Raw genomic sequence first — 23,164 nt, 5'->3', positions numbered from 1 at the left:
CAGCCAAGTTCATGGCACCGTGGCTGGCTCTGTTGCACAGGAGGGCAGGAAAAAGAGTGGGAGAGCGATAGTGATAGGGGATTCAATTGTAAGGGGAATAGATAGGCGTTTCTGCGGCTGCAACCGAGAATCCAGGATGGTATGTTGCCTCCCTGGTGCAAGGGTCAAGGATGTCTCGGAGCGGGTGCAGGACATTCTAAAAAGGGAGGGAGAACTGCCAGTTGTCGTGGTGCAGATTGGTACCAATGACATAGGTAAAAAAAGGGATGAGGTCCTACGAAACGAATTTAAGGAGCTAGGAGCTAAATTAAAAAGTAGGACCTCAAAAGTAGTAATCTCGGGATTGCTACCAGTGCCATGTGCAAGTCAGAGTAGGAATCGCAGGATAGCGCAGATGAATATGTGGCTTGAGCAGTGGTGCAGCAGGGAGGGATTCAAATTCCTGGGGCATTGGAACCGGTTCTGGGGGAGGTGGGACCAGTACAAACCGGACGGTCTGCACCTGGGCAGGACCGGAACCAATGTCTTAGGGGGAGTGTTTGCTAGTGCTGTTGGGGAGGAGTTAAACTAATATGGCAGGGGGATGGGAACCAATGCAGGGAGACAGAGGGAAACAAAAAGGAGACAAAAGCAAAAGACAGAAAGGAGATGAGGAAAAGTGAAGGGCAGAGAAACCCAAGGCAAAGAACAAAAAGGGCCACTGTTCAGCAAAATTCTAAAAGGACAAAGGGTGTTAAAAAAACAAGCCTGAAGGCTTTGTGTCTTAATGCAAGGAGTATCCGTAATAAGGTGGATGAATTAACTGTGCAAATAGATGTTAACAAATATAATGTGATTGGGATTACAGAGACGTGGCTCCAGGATGATCAGAGCTGGGAACTCAACATCCAGGGGTATTCAACATTCAGGAAGGATAGAATAAAAGGAAAAGGAGGTGGGGTAGCATTGCTGGTTAAGGAGGAGATTAATGCAATAGTTAGGAAGGACATTAGCTTGGATTATGTGGAATCTATATGGGTAGAGCTGCAGAACACCAAAGGGCAAAAAACGTTAGTGGGAGTTGTGTACAGATCTTCAAACAGTAGGAGTGATGTTGGGGAGGGCATCAAACAGGAAATTAGGGGTGCATGCAATAAAGGTGCAGCAGTTATAATGGGTGACTTTAATATGCACATAGATTGGGCTAACCAAACTGGAAGCAATACGGTGGAGGAGGATTTCCTGGAGTGCATAAGGGATGGTTTTCTAGACCAATATGTCGAGGAACCAACTAGGGGGGAGGCCATCTTAGACTGGGTGTTGTGTAATGAGAGAGGATTAATTAGCAATCTCGTTGTGCGAGGCCCCTTGGGGAAGAGTGACCATAATATGGTGGAATTCTGCATTAGGATGGAGAATGAAACAGTTAATTCAGAGACCATGGTCCAGAACTTAAAGAAGGGTAACTTTGAAGGTATGAGGCATGAATTGGCTAGGATAAATTGGCGAATGATACTTAAGGGGTTGACTGTGGATGGGCAATGGCAGACATTTAGAGACCGCATGGATGAACGACAACAATTGTACATTCCTGTCTGGCGTAAAAATAAAAAGGGGAAGGTGGCTCAACCGTGGCTATCAAGGGAAATCAGGAATAGTATTAAAGCCAAGGAAGTGGCATACAAATTGGCCAGAAATAGCAGCGAACCCGGGGACTGGGAGAAATTTAGAACTCAGCAGAGGAGGATAAAGGGTTTGATTAGGGCAGGGAAAATGGAGTACGAGAAGAAGCTTGCAGGGAACATTAAGACAGATTGCAAAAGTTTCTATAGATATGTAAAGAGAAAAAGGTTAGTAAAGACAAACGTAGGTCCCCTGCAGTCAGAATCAGGGGAAGTCATAACGGGGAACAAAGAAATGGCAGACCAATTGAACAAGTACTTTGGTTCGGTATTCACTAAGGAGGACACAAACAACCTTCCGGATATAAAAGGGGTCAGAGGGTCTAGTAAGGAGGAGGAACTGAGGGAAATCCTTATTAGTCGGGAAATTGTGTTGGGGAAATTGATGGGATTGAAGGCCGATAAATCCCCAGGGCCTGATGGACTGCATCCCAGAGTACTTAAGGAGGTGGCCTTGGAAATAGCAGATGCATTGACAGTCATTTTCCAATATTCCATTGACTCTGAATCAGTTCCTATCGAGTGGAGGGTAGCCAATGTAACCCCACTTTTTAAAAAAGGAGGGAGAGAGAAAACAGGGAATTATAGACCGGTCAGCCTGACATCGGTAGTGGGTAAAATGATGGAATCAATTATTAAGGATGTCATAGCAGTGCATTTGGAAAGAGGTGACATGATAGGTCCAAGTCAGCATGGATTTGTGAAAGGGAAATCATGCTTGACAAATCTTCTGGAATTTTTTGAGTAAAGTGGACAAGGGAGAACCAGTTGATGTGGTATATTTGGACTTTCAGAAGGCTTTCGACAAGGTCCCACACAAGAGATTAATGTGCAAAGTTAAAGCACATGGGATTAGGAGTAGTGTGCTGACATGGATTGAGAACTGGTTGGCAGACAGGAAGCAAAGAGTAGGAGTAAATGGGGACTTTTCAGAATGGCAGGCAGTGACTAGTGGGGTACCGCAAGGTTCTGTGCTGGGGCCCCAACTGTTTACACTGTACATTAATGATTTAGACGAGGGGATTAAATGTAGTATCTCCAAATTTGCGGATGACACTAAGTTGGGTGGCAGTGTGAGCTGCGAGGAGGATGCTATGAGGCTGCAGAGCGACTTGGATAGGTTAGGTGAGTGGGCAAATGCATGGCAGATGAAGTATAATGTGGATAAATGTGAGGTTATCCACTTTGGTGGTAAAAACAGAGAGACAGACTATTATCTGAATGGTGACAGATTAGGAAAGGGGGAGGTGCAACGAGACCTGGGTGTCATGGTACATCAGTTATTGAAGGTTGGCATGCAGGTACAGCAGGCGGTTAAGAAAGTAAATGGCATGTTGGCCTTCATAGCGAGGGGATTTGAGTACAGGGGCAGGGAGGTGTTGCTACAGTTAGACAGGGCCTTGGTGAGGCCACACCTGGAATATTGTGTACAGTTTTGGTCTCCTAACCTGAGGAAGGACATTCTTGCTATTGAGGGAGTGCAGCGAAGGTTCACCAGACTGATTCCCGGGATGGCGGGACTGACCTATCAAGAAAGACTGGATCAACTGGGCTTGTATTCACTGGAGTTCAGAAGAATGAGAGGGGACCTCATAGAAACGTTTAAAATTCTGATGGGTTTAGACAGGTTAGATGCAGGAAGAATGTTCCCAATGTTGGGGAAGTTCAGAACCAGGGGACACAGTCTAAGGATAAGGGGTAAGCCATTTAGGACCGAGATGAGGAGAAACGTCTTCACCCAGAGAGTGGTGAACCTGTGGAATTCTCTACCACAGAAAGTTGTTGAGGCCAATTCACTAAATATATTCAAAAAGGAGTTAGATGAAGTCCTTACTACTAGGGGGATCAAGGGGTATGGCGAGAAAGCAGGAATGGGGTACTGAAGTCATTGAATGGCGGTGCAGGCTAGAAGGGCCGAATAGAAACATAGAAAATAGGTGCAGGAGTAGGCCTAAATGGCCTACTCCTGCACCTATTTTCTATGTTTCTATGTTTCTAATATATTAGCATGGATAGAGGATTGGCTAACTGACAGAAAACAGAGTGTCGGGATAAATGAGTAATTTTCCGGTTGGCAAACAGTGACTAGTGGGATGCCACAGCGATCGGAGCTGGGTTCTCAACTATTTACAATCTGTATTTGGATGAAGGGACCGAGTGTAATGTAGCCAAGTTTGCTGATGATACAAAGAAGGATGGGAAAGCAAATTGTGAGGAGGACACAAAAAATCTGTGAAGGGATATAGCCAGGCTAAGTGAGTGTGCAAAAATTTGGCAGATGGAGTATAATGTGGGAAAATGTGAGGTTATCCACTTTGGCAGAAAAATAGAAAATCAAATTATAATTTAAATGGAAAATAATTGCAAAGTGCTGCAGTACAGAGAGACCTGGAGGTCCTTGTGCATGAAACACAAAGCATTAATATGCAGGTACAGCAAGTAATCAGGAAGGCAAATGGAATGTTGGCCTTTATTGCAAGGGGGGTAGAGTATAAAAGCAGAGAGAAGTCCTGCTACAACTGGACAGGGTATTGGTGAGGCCACACCTGGAGTACTGTGTACAGTTTTGGTCTCCGTATTTAAGGATGGATATACTTGCATTGGAGGCTGTTCAGAGAAGGTTCACTAGGTTGATTCCGAAGATGAGGGGGCTGACTTATGAAGATAGGTTGAGTAGATTGTGCTTATACACATTGGAATTCAGAAGAATGAGAGGTGATCTTATTGAAACTTAAGATAATGAAGGGGGTCGACAAGGTGGAGGCAGAGGATATTTCCACTCATGGGGAAACTAAAACTAGGGGACATAGTCTTGGAATAAGGGGCCGCCCATTTAAAACTGAGATGAGGAGGAATTTCTTCTCGGACAGTTGTAAATCTGTGGAATTCGCTGCCCCAGAGAGCTGTGGAGGCTGGGTCATTGAATATATTTAAGGCGGAGATGGACAGATTTTTGAGCGGTAAGGGAGTAAAGGGTTGAGAGGAGCGGGCAGGGAAGTGGAGCTGAGTCCATGATCAGATTAGCTATGATCTTATTGAATGGCGGAGCAGGCTCGAGGGGCCAAATGGCCTACTCCTGCTTCTATTTCTTATGTTCTTAAACCCCTCCACATCTCCAAATCCCTCACCTCCTTTAAGGCCCTCTTTAAAACCTGCTTCTTTCACCAGGCTTTTGGTCATCCCTCTTAGTATTTCCTTTTCATCATTTTGTCTAATTAAGCCTCTTTGAAACACCTTGACATTTTTTTTTACATTCAAGGAACTATATAAATACAAGTTACTATTACAGTCACCAAAAATCGGCTATTGCACTGGCCCTGAAGTTTAAGCACAAGGTGTGAGGATTTATGCCAGCTCTTCATTTTCCCATTTTTTTATGCTTTGTTCTATGCATTCCACACTTCCGTTTTTATAAAACCACCGAAACCTGGAAAAGACGTATTTCTAGCATTTCCAAAATCAAATCTGCATTCGTTCTGTACAAGCCACATGATTTATAAAGGTGATGCTATCTCTGCACAGTCACATTGTACTCTCTTGAATCTGCACTGAATAAAATTAATAATTTTTAATATATTTTTGAAAGTGTTTACAGCATATATGCAAGTCATTTCCATTATCTGCAGGGATTTTGAAAAGATAACTAGTATAAACTGGTAAAGGCTGGCCATTTGATGCCGAGTGTATTTTTAAAATTTCCGTGCAATACTAAATTCTTCAGTAAGCAACTTCTGGTGAAAAACTAGTTGGGAATAACAGAATATCTTTTAAAAAAAAAACTAGAAATCATTTGCCATTTATATTTCTCCTGCCCTTTCCAACTCTCTTCAAACTTACCTGCTTGACTGGTCTCAGTTTGTGCAATAAGAGCTGCCATCGCTGAGTTGGGATTTAATCGATTTCCAAACATGTGAGATGGTGCAAGATTAAAAGAAGATCCAGGTAGTGCACTTGCCTGTTGAGGAAGTAATACAGCACAATTAGAAACAGACATAAAATAAAAAATTGAGAGACACAAATCACCTGTAACGGACAAATCTAAAGCTGTCAATCCAATAAAATTATGAAGAGCTGCACCACCGAATGGTTGGAGAAAAGTTTGTGCCTACTCTTCTCTACCTGGTGAGTTCCCAGTTTCAATTGTGCTGCTGTGAAGATCGACAGTTTTTTCTGTATAGCAGTGAACAAATATACCATCAGACAAATCACCTAAGCCATTCTTCCACACCACCCAGTAGCAAGTTATGTAGAGAGATGCAAACTAAGCTGCGCTGTTCCACAATTTATTTTATTTTATTTATTATTTTTTACGGTAAACTTTTTCCCTTCCTCTCCTGCACCAGCAGAGGTCACTTAAAGGTTTCACCAAAAGAAATGAAGAAACGCTGGAACCAACTGGTAGAAGATTACTGTGCAATGGTGACCACCCAGAGGTCTGGAGGCCAGTACAAAAAGAAGTGGATTGCAATTGTAAATGTGACCAGCTGTATATATGTTCCACCCAACAAAAAGACTCCCTCCCTAAATAATTACATTTTCATCTTTGCAGAGGAAGATGGCACACAACAAACGGGAAACAACTCGAACAGGAGGGGGTCTGGCAAATCTGCAGCCACTGACACAATTGGAAGAGAGGGTCGCTGCTTTGATGGGTCCTGCCTGGAGAAGAGCAACCACCACTGCACAACATTGGCTCACACTCGCGGGAGATAGTAAGCCCTGCAAATTCCAGAGTCTGGCTTTGCTAAATGTTAAGTACTGCGCAGACTAGCCATGTTTCGGTTCCTGGGGATGTCTCCGTCAGCTATGCTTCAGTTGATGCAATGTGCTAACTTTCATCGTGGTCCTTCAAATCAGCCTGCTGCCTGCGCTGTGAGCCTACTCATGCCACCCACCCTGCCCCCTTCTCGATTGCTAACCATTTGTCTGTTCTGTTATATTTTGCAGAACTTGAGAACAACCCTGACGATGCAGATTATTCAGACGTGGACAAGCCTGAAGGAGAACATCTTCCAATCCCACCTTCCAGACCAAGAGCATAAGAACATAAGAAATAGGAACAGGAGTAGGCCATACGGCACCTTGAGCCTGCTCCGCCATTCAGTAAGATCACAGCTGATCTGATCATGGAATCAGCTCCACTTCCCTGCCCGTTCTCCATAACCCCTTATCGTTTAAGAAACTGTCTATTTCTGTATTAAATTTATTCAATGTCCCAGCTTCCACAGCTTTCTGAGGCAGTGAATTCCAGATTTACAACCCTCAGAAGAAATTTCTCCTCACCTGTTTTAAATGGACGGCCCCTTATTCTAAGATCATACCCTCTAGTTCTAGCCTCCCCCATCAGTGGAAACATCCTCTCTGCATCCACCTTGTCAAGCCTTCTCATAATCTTATACGTTTCGATAAGATCATCTCTCATTTTTCTGAATTCCAATGAGTAGAGGTCATCATAAGTCAACCTCCTCATCCCCAGAATCAACCTAGTGAACCTTCTCTCCGAACTGCCTCCAAAGCAAGTATATCCTTTCGTAAATATGGAAACCAAAACTGCACGCAGTATTCCAGGTGTGGCCTCACCATACCTTATATAGCTGTAGTAACACTTCCTTGCTTTTATGCTCCATCCCTTTTGCAATAAAGGCTAAGATACCATTGGATTCCTGATCACTTGCTGTACCTGCATACTATCCTTTTGCGTTTCATGCACAAGTACCCCCAGGTCCCGCTTTACTGCGGCACTTTTGCAATCTTTCTCCATTTAAATAATAACTTGCTCTTTGATTTTTTTCTGCCAAAGTGCATGACTTCACACTTTCCGACATTATACTCCATCTGCCAAATTTTTGCCCACTCACTTAGCCTATCTATGTCCTTTTGCAGATTTTTTGTGTCCTCTTCACACATTGCTTTTCCTCCCATCTTTGTATCATCAGCAAACTTGGCTACTTTACACTCAGTCGATAATATAGATTGTAAATAGTTGGGGGTCCCAGCACTGATCCAGCATGGGGGTGAAGGGCAGGGGGAGGGGATGGATCAAGCCCCCACTGTTATACTCACTTTGGAGGAGGTGCAGGTGCCGCCCATTGAGGTGCCAGCCCCTTTCCTGTGGTACTTGTGTTGGGACATTCCATGGTTTCCCACAGTCCGAGGCTGGGGTTCCATTGGGGTACACAGCAAGGCACAACCAGGGTCCCACCGTCCGAGACGGTGGGTCCCAATGGGATGCAGCAAGGTACACCCAGGGTGAGGAGAGGAAGGAGAGCTCGACAGCACTCTCCAGAGGTGCAGGATCTAACAGATGTGGTTCAGATGATGGCAATGAGTGTGGAGAGCATTGACCTTACACGATCACTCCTGGACACCATCAGTGGGATGGGTGATGAGGTATCGGGACTGTCAGGAGAAGTAACACTAGAAATGGGAACACTGTCCGGAAACATGAGGGGAGTGAGTGTCTCAGGCAGCAGGTACATTGTTGTGCACATGAGGGAGGGAATGTCGCAGGTAGTTGAGACACTGTCAGGGCATGAGGGAGGAAATGTCTGAGTTAGCTGTTGCGATACGGGAACCGCACCCATTGACAAAATCAACTGCCACTCCCACTCCAATCCCCAGACCAGCCTCTGAAGAGGCCTAAGCCAGACCTACCACATTACTGCCTGCCCCCCCCACCCCCACCCCCCTCAAGAAATGCGCATTACCTAAGCTGTTCGAAAGAATAAGCTTGCTACCAACCCGAGAAACGCTGCGCCACTGCCTGCAGGCAGGGGTAGAGTTAACAAGACCAACCACAGTGGGCGATCTTAGAACAAAGTGCTGCTGCTGCTGTTGTTGTTATTATTGGTGGTACTGTTGTAACTGTTCTCAAATTAGAAGTTTTTTCTAAGTTATGTCAATTTACAAGCTTAAAAGTTTGTAAGTGATCTTGACTGAAAACTTTAAAGTTTGATATAAGAATATTGTTATGAAAGTTAAGTTAAATACAAACAAATGTTTGTTAAACTTTTGAATAAAATATATTTTAAATTATAACTGAATCATTTCCATTATTTGTTCCATTAACACAACACTACATTATGGAACAGGTCCAAACAGTAAACATAGTCCATGTGGAATAGTTGCCGCTGTGTGCTTCAGGCAGCAAAGTGTTCACGGATGAGCTGCTGGCACAAGGCTCGAGCAATCGTTCGAGGCACGGCAGGCCACCCTCCTCTGCCATCGTGCTCCGGGTTCAGGTAGTTGCGTGGCTTCCTTGTCCTCATCATCTGCATCTTCCTCCTCATCATCAGCCACTCTCACCTCAGGTGAGTCTCCTAATACCAGCTGCTGCTGCCTCATGATGGCTAAGTTTGCAGCATGCAGCACACAACAGTGGATTAACCGACAATCTCGGGAGTTTTGCAAGTAGTCTCCGGAATGGTCCAGGCATCGGAAATGCTGTTTCAAGATGCCAATGGTCCTCTATTATTCTGCGTGTCGCAATGTACGACATGTTGTATTCCCGGTCAGCTTCCGTCCGGGTTACGCGCAGGGACATCATGAGCCAGGTGGCAAGGCCGTACCCAGTCTCCCAGTAGCCAGCTCTGTCCTTCTGACTGCTGCTGAAACATGGCAGATATAGCACTCTCGCGTTGGATGAACGTATCATGGGTGCTCGCAGGGTATCTTGCATCAACTGACATGATGCGATACATGTCGTCACACACGAGTTGCACAATAACGGAGTGGAAGCCTTTTCTGTTCCTGTACATCTCGGAATCTTCCAAAGGTGCTCGCAAGGCGCTGTGGGTATAATCAATGCAGCCCTGTATCTTTGGGAGGCCAGCAATCCTAGAGAAGCCCACAGCCCTTTCACGCATTGTCTGGGCGGTCATGGAGAACTTTATGTAGTCATTTCTCCGGGCATATCATGCAGCAGTCACCTACTGAATGCAGATGTGTTGCATTGTTGAGAAATGGCGCACACACCCCCAGTTGTCACCTGGAATGATCCAGATGCATAAAATGAAAGTGCAGTTGTAAACTTCACTTCAACTGACAAAGCAGTCCTCCTGACGCTTCTAGGTTGCAGGTCTGCTTTTACTAACTCACAGATCTCGGTTACAACTTCTTTGTGGAAATGCAGCCTTCTCAGTCTGCATCACTCAGGTGCAGGTATGAATGCCTGTCGCGATATAGCCGACATGGGTAAGGCTTCCTGCCCGTCATCTTACGTGCGATGACGTCGAATCAATTATCTCCTCCGCAGCACCATCATGCAGAAGGCTTGCAAGAGGTATGGCATTTTTTGTCAGTATTGCCCCAATGATTAAATTGTACCTGTGCAAGAAGCTCAAAACGACAGGCAGGACACGTTTCTTTATTGTCTCTCTCCTCAAGGTCGAAGCCTTAGTATGGACCATACCCAGTTCTGAGCATGCGCAATGGGCTTGCTTAGATCGGGCAACACCGCGTCCCACACCCCCGTGCTTCATCTGATGCTGCTTGCTGCATAGTGGCATAGTGGAAGGGTTCTCATCCTTTCAGTTCAGCTTCCACACCTCCGATCACCTCCCCCGCACCCCCCCCCGGCTTCTTTTCAAGCCGAGCCTCAAGTCCGTGTCTGGACAAGGGACCGATTCTGTCGGCCCACGCTCTGACCCTCGAGCCCGGTTTGGAGATGTTCGGTGGTGGTGTGGCACTTAAAAAAAAAAATCCAAACTTAAAGATTCGCATGAAACTTCCATTTTCTGCATTTTCAGTTGGAAAAATGTAAGTTTGATGATGCATTTGTGTGTTCTTGACTCCCTCCAAAACTTCACCTAAAAACAATGGCATGTCTCTGCGCCGATTTTTTGATGTGCGCTGGTTTTTCTCAAGTGCCCAGAAGGGTTCTTGGGAGTGGTCACATACGCTGTCCTAGGAGAATTGTAACTTGGCCAAACTTGCATAATTGTGAAAAACTGGTGCAGATATCAGGTTACGTAAAAAAACCTAACCTAAAAAAATCGTAACTAACTGAGTTACACTGGCGCACAATTTTTGACGGTGCAAATCACTGGGGAAAATTCAGCCCAGAAAGAGCTTGACAAAGTCGTAATTTGCTTGCCTTTCTTGTATTGGCCATTATTTTTTTTCAGATTCCAGCACTAGATGGTGTAAGAATAAGATTGAAAAATATTTGCTATTAGTTTAATTTAAAGTGTGTAATTAATGGGGTTCAATTTTCTGTACAAATGGGTGCAAAAACTGTATTCTTAAAGGGGAACAAAATACTGCTAAAATAGGATGCGGTAAGCTGCAGAGATTGCGTGTTGAATGAGAGTGTACAACAGGAACATCTTGTGTATTCATAATTATACTCGTTGTTCCAGGGCCATTTTTAAACTCATTTAGAGAGTACAATTGACTGTAACATATTGCCTTGGAGAGGGTGCAGAGAAGATTTATCAGAATGGTACCAGGGATGAGGGACTTGAGTTATTTGGAGAGACTAAAGAAGCTGGGATCATTCTCCTTCGAGCAGAGAAGATTATGGATGATTTAATAGAGATGTTCAAAATTACGAGGGGTTTTGATCGAGTAGATAGGGAGACACTGTTTCCACTGGCAGGGGTCAGTAACCAGAGGACACAGATTTAAGATCATTGGCAAAAAAATCCATGGGGGGCAATAAGGAGAACTTTTTTTATGCAGCGTGTTGTTAACTATCTGAAATGCATTACATAAGAACACAAGAAATAGGAGCAGGAGTAGGAGTAGGAGTAAGCCATTTGGCCCCTCTGGCCTGCTCCGCCGTTCAATATCATGGCTGATCTTCTACCTCAACTCCAGTTTCCTACCCTATCCCCATATCCCTTGATTTCCTTAATATCCAAAAATCTACCGATCTCTGTCTTGAATATACTCAATGACTGAGCATCCACAGCCCTCTGGGATAGAGAATTCCAGAGATTCACCACCCACTGTGAAGAAATTTCTCATCTCAGTCCTAAATCGCTGATCCCTTATTGTGAGTCTGTGACCACTGGTTCTCGACACCCCAGCCAGGGGAAACATCCTCCTTGCATCTACCCTGACAAGCCCTGTAAGAGCTTTGTATGTTTCAATTACTAAATGCTAGAGAATATAGGCATAAGTCTACTCAATCTCTCCTCATAGGACAATCCCCCCCCCCCACACCTCCATCCCAGGAATCAGTCTGGTGAACCACTGGTGCACTCCCTCTTTGGCAAGTATATCCTTCCTTTGCTAAAGAGACCAAGACTGTACACAATACTCCAGGTGTGGTCTCTCACCAGGGCCCTATATAATTGCAGGAGGACATCTTTACTCTTATACTCAAATCCTCTGTAATAAAAGCCAACATACTATTTGCTTTCTTAGTTGTTTGCTGTACCTGCATGTTAACTTTCAGTGATTCGTGTACAAGGACACCCAAGGTCCCTCTGTACACCAAAACTTCCTAATCTCTCACCATTTTAAAAATATTCTGCTTTTCTATTTTTCCTACTAGTGGATAACTTCACATTTCTCCACATTATATTCCATTTGCCATGTTCTTGCCCACTCACTTAGGCTGGCTATATACTCTTGAAGCCTCTTTGCATCCTCCTCACAACTTACATTCCCACCTAGTTTTGTATCATCAGCAAACTCTGATATATTACATTTGGTCCCCTCATCCAAATTATTAATATAGATTGTGAATAGCTGAAGCCCAAGCACTGATCCATGTGGTACCTCACTAGTTATAGTCGCCAACCTGAAAATGACCCATTCATTTCTGTTTTCTGTCTGTTAATCAATCCTCAATCCATGCTAGTACATTACCTCCAATCCCATGAGCCCTAATTTTGTTTAATAACCTCTTGTGTGGCACCTTATCGAATGCCTTCTGAAAATCCAAATACATCACATCCACTGGTTTCCCCTTATCCATTCTGCTAGTTACAACCTCAAAAAACTCAACAGATTTGTCAAACATGATTTATTTTCATAAATCCGTGTTGACTCTGCCCAATGCTATTATTTTCTAAGTGCCCTGTTACCATGTCCTTAATAATAGATTCTAGCATTTTCCCTATTACTGATATCAGGCTAACTGGTCTGTAGTTCCCCGTTTTCTCTCTCCCTCCTTTCTTTCTTAAATAGTGGGGTTACATTTGCTACCTTCCAATACGCGGGAACCATTCCAGAATCTATGGAATTTTGGAAGATGACAACCAATGCAGCCACTATCTCTTTAGCCACCTCTTCAAATCCCTAGGATATAGACCATCAGGGCCAGAGGATTTGTTGGCTTTCAGTCCCATTAATTTCTCCAGTACTATTTTTTTTAAATACTAATTTCTTTCAATCCCTCATTCTCGCTCGACCCTTGGTTCTCCACTATTTCAGGAAGGTTTTTTGCATCATCTTCTGTGAAGATAGATACAAAGTATTTGTTTAATTTCTCTGCCATTTCCTTATTCCCCATTATAATTTCTCCTGTCTCAGCCTGTAAGGGACCCACATTTACTTTTGCTATTCTTTTCCTTTTTACATGCCTATTGAGACTTTTACAGCCTGTTTTTATGTCTCTTGCTAGTTTATTCTCATATTCTATTTTCCCTTTGTATATCAATTTATTGGTCCTCCTTTGCTGAATTCTAAAATCCTCCCAATCCTCAAGCTTGCTGCTCTTTTTGGCAATGTTTTATAAGTCTCTTCCTTTAATCAAATACTATCTTTAACTTCTCTTGTTAGCCACGGTTGGTAGAAGCACATTCAACAGAAGCTATCAAAGGGGAATTGGATATATACTTGATGGGGAGAAAGAGTAGGGGAGTGGGACTAATTGGATCTCTCTTTCAAAGAGCCACCACAGACACGATAGGCTGAATGGCCTCCTTCTGTGCTGTATAATTCTATGACATTCTATGAAATAACATCCCAAAATGTCTATCCCACAGTATACAAGTATATTTACAGGTTTCCATGAGAGAAAAAACATGGAGGCTGAAAAAAAACTAACTGCAAATAATTCATATAGTGACGAGTACAATTAATTCTATAGTCCCTATTTTAAATTGTGGTGCATTAGGGGTGGGTTGGGTGCAGGGCAGGCAGGAAACCGCCTATAGAGTTGAGTGTACAACCCAAGCCATTTTTAACTGTCGGGCCGGGCCTCATTTGATTTGTTCTGAACTAACTCCTGTCTGAAGCTGGTGGGAATTACATCAAGGCCGGTAGGTGGGAGCGGCAATTTACGCCAGGAAAACAAGGGAACAGTCCCTGGTATAAGGTTAGTGCTGGGAAGCAGTTCCAAACAGATACTGGTGCTGGAAGGTAGATAAAGGCCAACACTGGGGAGGCCCACTGATTTATTGCTGAGCCCGCGGGAATACACCTGGTTCTTCGAGACCAAAAGAAATCCTCACAGAATTTTCTTTTATATACTTACCTTGATCTTTTCTGGCCACTCTCCTGCTTCCAACCAGGCTTCATTGGCGGCTTTGGCACCATGCAGGTATCCTTATGTCTGGAGTTAAAATCGCATTGCAGATGACCCTGACTTCAGCACATTAAGTGCCCCTCCCTCCCACCCCCATAACTAAAATCTTAGTTTGACCAATTTCATATGGTCATCTTAACAAAATACTATTATTTGCTGACAATAAGTTTAAAAATAGATCGCTCATTGGATAAATGATTGCATGGTGTGGTCCTGAGCTATAGGGGCCAGGAAAGTCCCAGATTTAATATTCTAATCTGTGCTGACCTAGCTGATCTCAACAGGGCAGCAGTAGATGCAAATGCCCAAGCTCCTGTGTTAAGAAACAAAAATAATCTTCAAGGATACCTGCTCTTAATTACTGCTGTGAACCCCGATGGAAAAAGCACTTAAATAGGCAATGCTCAAATAGGAATGCCTGTGATATCTCCTACACTGAAATAGCCTGTGAGCACCTATCGTCTTGCCTCACAAAGAATGACCTGGGTGATATACCAAACTGCCTGTGACCATCTTCAGGACAGCAGGGGAAAAAATATTTCTGCATCAAACTCTCTGTTTAAAAACCATTCAAAACAGATGAATTTATAGCTATATCCAAAATGCTAATTTATTAAGCTTTATCCTTTCCCACAGCAGAAACTTGAACTTAAAAAAAAAAGAAAATTAATTTTGTAGAATTACCGAAAGGTGCAATCCTAACATTTTTCTAAACATTTCAATCAATACCAGTCGTAAGAAAAATGAAATTTCACCTCATTCACTGTTACAGTGTGTAATAGTGGTTTCCAGTTTTCATGCACACCACATGTGTGCAGCCTAGTCACAAATACTGGGACTTAGCAGCATGCTGACCATGTGGTAATCCTACTAATTATTTAATCTTATTAAACCATTTATGAAATAAGGGCAGGTAGACAACAGATGTCTCACAAATGCTCAAGTCTTCCACATCACAGGCTGTCTGCAGAGGTCAGAAGGTCCGACTTCCAACTCTAGTTTAGCTACTAAAAGCCACGTTTCCTTTGCTATGCTCAATCATTAGCAAACCTGCAAATCATTCCATTACTTCCTTTTCTGATGAAGTTGGATGTCAAACAAGCCTCTTCTGGAAGCAAAAAGGCATCACAAGTATGTGTTTTTCACAATGTAGAACTAAACGATAAATCACAGCTCTGCTATGACCCCATCTGAGTAACTGTAATTCTGGCAGTCAGCCAACACTACTACTAGTGAGCTCTTCCAAAGTTTGTATTCATTCATGTTGCAAACCACAATTCTGAAGGCCTCTACTGGGACTGAAGCCAAACAAGCAAAAATGAACCCTTAAACACATCAAGCAGCTATTGCTGGCCAAATTCTTGCATAATCCAGTTCAGTGAAGAAATACTTACCTTGCATGCATTTACCAAGGCTCTAAAAAGTTACTTGTATTAAGTGAACACAAAGTGACAATGTGATATTGAAGCGTGACTAGAAAGACAGATACTACAAAAAGTACTACCTGGAGCAACAAACAGGTGTTGAAAGTTTCCATAATCTATTGGATTAGAACATACACATTTGGATATCAACTCTGACGAAAACTACATTTTTAAAAATTACCACAAACATTTCAGGTCTTTACAAAGTTGCTACTTTTTTTTTTAAAAAAGGCACAAAAAGTTAAACTAAATCAGTTTCTGGTAACCCAATATCTTTCCTAAATGTTCATATATTTTTAGTAATTTTATATGCTTCTTTGTCTAACATTTTTAAAAGTGGTTATTTATTTTATTAAATCCTTTCGTGTTCTTTTTCTTGCTTTTTGCTGTTCAGTTTATACGTTCTTTTACTTCATTCTCATATATAATTTATCAGTTCTTTTATTTGTATTTCATCCACCTTCATCTATCAGTAATTCCCTTGCTTCCTTCTTTCCCAAATTCTTCTTTCCTTGATCTATTTAGCAATATGAAGTCTTTATCTCCTCATTTTACAGGCACTATTACTTCTATTCCATTCACTAACAGAGGGAATGCTACTGTTTATTAACAGATTATGGATTGCTAAAAAAGGAGCATCCCTTAGCAAATCTTTTAGCAGTAATGGTGGTAAAGTGTATTTGACAAACAAAATTATCTATTACAGTAGAAGCCAAAAATACAACATACACAATAGGTTCAAAAGAGCAGAAACTTTCTTTTTATAAAATGTGAAACTTGCAACATGACCTTCATGCAGAAGGTGTTGACCCTAGTCTACAAGAACAAATTGGAAAATGGTAATTATCAGATCTACAAACAAGAATTTTACTGGACTCTCTACCTGCAAGCCAGAACACTAAGCTTTTCTCACAAACGTGTTTATAACTCAGTAGAAAGTACTGCATATGGAAAGTTGGGAGTAATTAATACATATGGTTACTAATTGGTCACTTACTGACTAAAGGTTAAGATAAGGAAGAAATACTTCGTGCAAACAAACAAATTAAAAGCAACAATCAGTAGGAATATTTTGAAGTAACTTGTAATCGGAAACATTTTGTAGCTTTAAATTATATGCAAAATTGTATTTCTTTCCAAATCAATATGAACAGAATGCATAATTGTTCAAAATGATCAAATAAAACAGTCATAAAACATGGAATCAACCAGGACATATTTAAGAGTACTGTTTGTATAGTAGAATATAATAATTGTATTAATAAAATTACAATATTGACAATTCTTCACCTGCATTAGAGCTTGAACTAGACAAATGTAAATAGCTGAGAGATATTTCATATACAGATCTTCGTAATGCAAATAATTAGGTCTAAAGATGTCAAGAGCCAATGTCCCTTTGTTCAATTTTCAGCCATGGATAAAGGCACACACTGATTTGAAATTTAAGCTTTTTCATCACAAAAATTGGAAGGTTTATTTTCCGAAGTAATAGTTTTCAAGAAATTCCAAATATAGGCATTAAATGTTCTGCTGATACTTGTCATAACCAGCAGAGGCAGTGCACATTTATCTGATTGCAATCAGTAAGAGAATTTCGGTGGGCCCTTATTATGAACGAAATATCCGGAAAAGCTAGTCAATCTCCAACAAGTAACTAAGCTCAAAAGAGCAGATATCAAAGAACTGAAAGAATGTTTACTGAACAGGTCAGTATCACTGGATCAAAAGGCTAGACCAAATTTTTTTTTAACAATCAACCTTATATTTTTTTTAATATTCAGCAGTTTACCTACTTCAACTTAAGCCTGTCATTTAGAAATACAACCTCTGGGGCTTTCACATGTTGAAACCTGATGTAAGCTGCAGGATTCCTGATGACATCACAAATCCTGCAGTGTTCCCGAGAGAAAGCATTAATGGAGTTGCTCAGATAGTTGAAGATGATTGTAAAGGCTACTGCTTTTTTCTTCAACAGAATTTTAAAAATGTACTAAAAATGGACTGTCGAAATCCCAGTTGTATGCATTACACCAGCCACTCAAGACGCATCAGAAGCATTAAAAATATCTCATTCCTATGAATAAATATATCCCAGCAGCTCAAAAATCTTTTTCTTAGTCCTGCCAAAAGAAATTTGGAATTACTCATCAATACACAAACCGAAGTTAACATCTCTTTATTTTACAGGTTAAATTGAAAATACATTAAAAAAACAGAATATTCTGAAAATACATAGTAGGTCTATCAGTATCTACAGAAAGGAATGTTCTGATGACGGATGACACCCAAACTGTTAACTCATCGTATCTTTTTATATACTGACAGACCTGCTGTATACTTCCAGAATGTTTTTTGTTTTATATTTGCAGCAATTTTTTTTCTTTCTATTTATACATTAAGATAAAATAGTACATCAACAAGTTGCAGAGTGTTGCACATACAAATTTATAAGGCACCAAAATCAATGAAGCTCCTTTTGGGAATGTTGTCAAGAAAAATAATTGCATTATCAATATAAAACAAACAAACTGATGGCCACTGAAAAAAAAAGTAATTTTTCTCTTAGCCAATGTCTCATACAAGTTATGCACTAAGCAGAATCTCCTGACAACCGGCCCCATTTCTTTCTGAGCTCCCCACCAGCAGGGTTTTAATACTCAGCGTGTGATGAGAGATGAAACCAAGTGTGAACAACTTTAAGGTCCCATGAGCAGGCTGACTGTTGAAGCTGTCAGGTTCAATTGCATCATTCGACATTATTCAATGCCCCAAACTGCTCCCTAATTGTTAGGGGCTTAACATATTCAGTGCCATTGTTTAGCCTAATGCAGAAATGCCCACAGAAGGACTTACATAAAGAAGGGGGAGGGTTTAGATTTTGGTAAACCATGACTGAACTTTCCTTCATTCATACAGTGACACAAGGAAGGGCTGAACAACCAGATGCAATATGTAGCACTTTGCACCCTTCTTGGATCATAGTTCATCAATACCCCACCCTAACTAAAACAACTGTGTAGAATCAGTCTGTAATGAAATATAATATCTGTCTAAACCTACAATTCCTTTTAAATGCAATAAAACTATGCAGGTAAGTTAGCATTGTAGAAGGACCAGAACACCATACATTTTGGCAGGCAGATATACAACACAAGGGGGTAAACGGTACAACAGATGATGCAAACAATAAATGAATAGATGCCAAAACAGTACTGCTGAAAACTAAATTTGTAATTCAAGCTTTGGATTAATTCAACCAAAAAGCTGTGACCATATATCAGAAAGAGATAAAGATACTAATGGTAGGTTGGTTACCAATTGGATTTGCATTTTTGGTGATTATTACATTCTTACTGTCAAGAAAATTTCCCAACGGCTGGAGTGCAAAGTCACATGTGCAGGCTGGCCTTTGCAATTCACCCAAATGGTCGAGCAACTAACATGAGCCGAGGCGACGAGTGTCAACAGGCTATTTAACCATGGTGAGATGCATTACAGCAAAGCTTGATGCCATATTCATGCATACACTTTTTATTCAGAGTCACTGAATTGTGATCAGGAGCAAAAACCTTGGCTTGTGTTTTCTTTTCCCAGTCCAGGGACATTAGGCCCAAATTTTCCTAACCTGTTTTTCTTGCGCCCTCACTCGAGCTGTGTCGCTTTTGTCCGCCGAAAAAAGACCTCCGTATTCTGGCCGCTCCCCAGCCTCTCCTCCGTCATGGTGCAGCGTGGCCCAATGGATTGGGGGCGGAGCCAGGTTCTGGCGCTGAAAACAGTGCTGGGATCTCTGCACATGTGCGCTACAGTCTGCGCGCATGTGCAGTAGCTCCTGGCAGGCCGTTTCTGTAAATGCGCGCTGCAGGCTGTGTGGGAGGGGTTGAAGCATGCCATCCCTAGCCAAATGGGCTCCCTCATCGGCGGCCCGCTGCGTTCCCTAAGGTAGGACTTCTATTTTTTATTTGTTATTTACTGATTGATTTTGGTGCTTTAGGTGCAGGGTTCCTTCTATTTTTTTATTTTTTATTTATTGATTGCTTATTACTTTGGTCTTGGTGCTTTAGGGGCAGGGTTCCTTATATTTTATTTGTTCATTAATTGCTTATTACTTTTTGTGCTTTGTTTGGTGCTTGGTGGTGCTTTAAATGTAGTTACTTGCGGCGATCCCTTAACTGTAAGTGAGGTCTTTCTGTGCGTACAAAAGTGGACACATACGCTGCCCTAAGTTAGTTTAGTATAACTTTTTTCTGGCCAAATTGGCATAAATGGTGTAAGTGGCTGGGAACGCCCCCTTTTGAAAAAAAAACTGACCTACAAAAAACCTAACAACTCACTTACACTGGCGCAAATTAAATGGCCATATTGCAACTAAAAAGATGCACCAGAAAAATCAAGTTACATAAAAAAAAACAGTGCAACTCATGGGGAAATTTGGGCCCAGAGATTAACTGTATAACCCTCACTACCACCAAGGCTGAAATCAGCTAACTCAGCACAGTCTAAAAATCAAACCTGGGACATTGTTAGTCTAATGGCTCAGTATTACACGTTTCATCCATCTTTGCTTAAATATATTGAGAAATCATGCTGCAGGGACAAGGCTCGGAATGCAGGGCGACAAATACGCTGTAAGGTGTTCTCCTGCTTCTATTTCTTATGTTCTTAATGTAAAATGAGCCTCAAAAAGAGACAAATGATGAAATCTAGGGATAACACAAAAGGAACTTGGATATCAAGGGAATCAAGGGATATGGGGACAGTGCAGGAAAGTGGAGTTGAGGTAGATCAGCCATGAGCTTATTGAATGGCAGAGCAGGCTCGAGGGGCTGAATGGCCTACTCCTGCTCCTAATTCTTATATTCTTATGAAATGAAGTGGAGTATAGAATATTTAGAGTGGATACAAAAAAAGATTAGAAAGGCTAAGAGAGAGTATGAAGAAAGACAGCAGGTAACAAAGGAAAATAGTAAATTATATTCTAAACACATTTAAAAAGTAAAAGGATAGGGCCAAATAGTATTGAAAAATAAAAGTATGAGAGTATTTTTCCTCAGTTATCACAGAAGACTGGTAGTAGGAATGAAAGATGACAAGAGAAAATGATGGAGCAAATAGATAACTATAGATAAGGAAGTACATAGTAAAGAGAATAATTGTAGAGCTCAAAAGGAGAAAATACACCAGGCCTTGATAATATGCATTATCAATTACTGAAGCAAACCCAAGGACAGCCAACACACATTTATAAATGACATGTCTGACAAATTTAACAAGAGTTCATTCAGAAAATAATGGATGTATTGATAAAGGAAATGCAGGGGATGTTGGTACATGGATGTTCAAAAGGGGTTTTGGGAACAAGAATAAGGAGAGAAAATATATGCTAAACAGTAAAACTTTAAAAAGAATAAAGCAGCAAGAGACTTAGAAGCTCATAAGCAAATATTTAAAAGTAAGAGGACATGTTGGTAAAGCTGTAAAAATATATAGAATGTTAAAAAGAAAAGTTACATTCTATTGCTCTTATTTTAAGACTGGCTAATTCAAGTTACTTGATAATTCAATTTTTTTTATTTGCACTTCTTTATGTTGCCATTTTTTATATGTTAATTCCAACCATCAGAGAACTCAAATTTATTTGTGCAAAAGTGAGTAAACTTATACAAATCATTGGTTGGACAGCAATTACAATATTGTGTCCAGTTCTGGGTGGTCTACTTTAAGAAGGTATCAAGATTTGGGAGAGTGTTTGGAAGAGATCCACTAAGATGATGCATGGATGAGAGACTTTAGTTATGAGGAGAGATTAGAGAAACTGGGGTTCTTTTCATTCGAACAAACAAGGTTTAGGGAGATTTGATAGGGATGTTCGAAATTATGAATGGTTTTCATAAGAAAATAGGCAAAAAAAAATGTTTTATTCATTCGTGGGATATGGATATTGCTCGCAAAGGATAACCTATCCCCAATTGCCCTTGAGAAGGTGGCGGTGAGCCACCTTCTTGAACTGCTGCAGTACGTCTTTGTAGCAGTTTGGTGGCTTGCTAGGCCATTTCAGAGGGTATTTAAGATTCAATTACATTACTGTAGGTCTGGAGTCACACACAGGCCAGACCGGGTAAGGATGGCAGATTTCCTTCCCTAAAGGACATTAGTGAACCAGATGGGTTTTACGACAATAGCTTTTTATTCCAGATTTATTTAATTAATTGAATTTAAATTCCCAGTTGCAGTGGTGGGATTTGAACTCACGTCTCTGGATTATTAGTCCAAGCCTCTGGATTACTAATCCAGTAACATAAGAACATAAGAATTCGGAACAGGAGTAGGCCATCTAGCTCCTTGAGCCTGCTCCGCCATTCAACAAGATCATGACTGATCGGTCTGTGGACTCAGCTCCACTTACCTGCCCGCTCCCCGTAATCCTTAATTCCCTTATTGGTTAAAAGTAAGTTATTGGTTAACATAATAACTATGCTATGATCAGCAAATTGGTAAGGAGAGGGCAGAAATAATGAGGCCAGACGTATCAATGAAGAAACAACTAAGAGTTGGTCCATCAAAGCTGCTGCAAGAATAAACTTGCATTTATGTATTAATTTTGAAATGTAGTTAAGTAGGCAAACACGGAATACAATTTACACACATAAAGGTTCCACAAATAGCAAATTAAATAAATGACCAGTTCATTGAGGAATAAATGTTGAAGACGACACTAGGAGAACCCTTCTGCTCTTCTTTGAATTGTGCCATGGAATCTTTTCTATCTACCTGAACAGGCAGATGGGGACTCAGTTTACTGTGGCATCTGAAAGATAGCGTGCATCCGACAATGAAAATACTATTTCTAAGGTTGAAAGAAAAATAGATTTTCTTTACCCCAAGGAAAGAAATTGATACGCAGATTCAGTAGTTCCTTTGAGAATACTGGAGATTATGGCCTAGAAATTTGTTCCCTTCGCCCAGTTTGAACCATCAGGAGGGGGCTGAGCAGGACCTGGCAATGATCTTTGGCACTGCAGTGAAACCGGGAGGAGTAGGAGCACTCCTCTCAGCATCACACTGAGGTCAATTTATTTTAACGAACTTAACTATTTGGTGGCGGTCTCCAGAGGTCCCTTTCAGGGACTGCTGGTTAGGCCATATGGAGGCCACGGTTTCCTAAACACAGCCAGCCAGGTACCGGCAGCCTTTGGCAATGCTACTTTTGCAATGGGGCCCCAAACAGTCGTTAGGTCTCATATTTGCATATGCAAAGGGTCTAACGCCTGTTTCAAGTGCAGACCCAGAATGCCTTTTTCTGGCTTTACCAATTATGATAGGTCGCACACATTAAGTATGGAATGTCTGCCACCTGCCATATTGGATGTTAGAAGAGCAAAGGGATCTAGGAATACAGGTGAACAAATCATTAAAAGCAGCATCACAGGTCAGCAAAGCAATTAAGGCAGCTAACAAAGCACAGGAATTTATTTCTAAGAGTATAGAATTCAAAAGTAGTGAAGCTATGTTAATCTTGTATCGGACCGGCATTTGGCGCCGAATGCCAGGTTGGGCCGCATGCTGCTCCTTTGAAGGCCCCAACCTGCTGATGGTCA

At 41.6% G+C, this 23,164-nt stretch overlaps 1 protein-coding gene across 3 annotated transcripts in view; it reads right to left on the bottom strand.

Annotated features, from left to right (window-relative positions):
• mllt10 (MLLT10 histone lysine methyltransferase DOT1L cofactor) overlaps positions 1-23,164 on the bottom strand; it is a 359,252-nt gene that overhangs the window by 41,955 nt on the left and 294,133 nt on the right. For all 3 annotated transcript variants that reach the window (XM_070881398.1, XM_070881397.1, XM_070881399.1), the window contains exon 11: positions 5,499-5,616. In XM_070881398.1, the coding sequence (XP_070737499.1) occupies positions 5,499-5,616 (118 nt within the window). The remainder of the gene's footprint in view (positions 1-5,498; positions 5,617-23,164) is intronic.

The sequence above is a fragment of the Pristiophorus japonicus genome, chromosome 5, assembly GCF_044704955.1.
Source record: "Pristiophorus japonicus isolate sPriJap1 chromosome 5, sPriJap1.hap1, whole genome shotgun sequence".
Taxonomy (NCBI): Eukaryota; Metazoa; Chordata; class Chondrichthyes; family Pristiophoridae; genus Pristiophorus; species Pristiophorus japonicus.
Note: the sequence above shows the minus strand (reverse complement) of the source record. Positions and strands in the feature narration are given on the sequence as shown.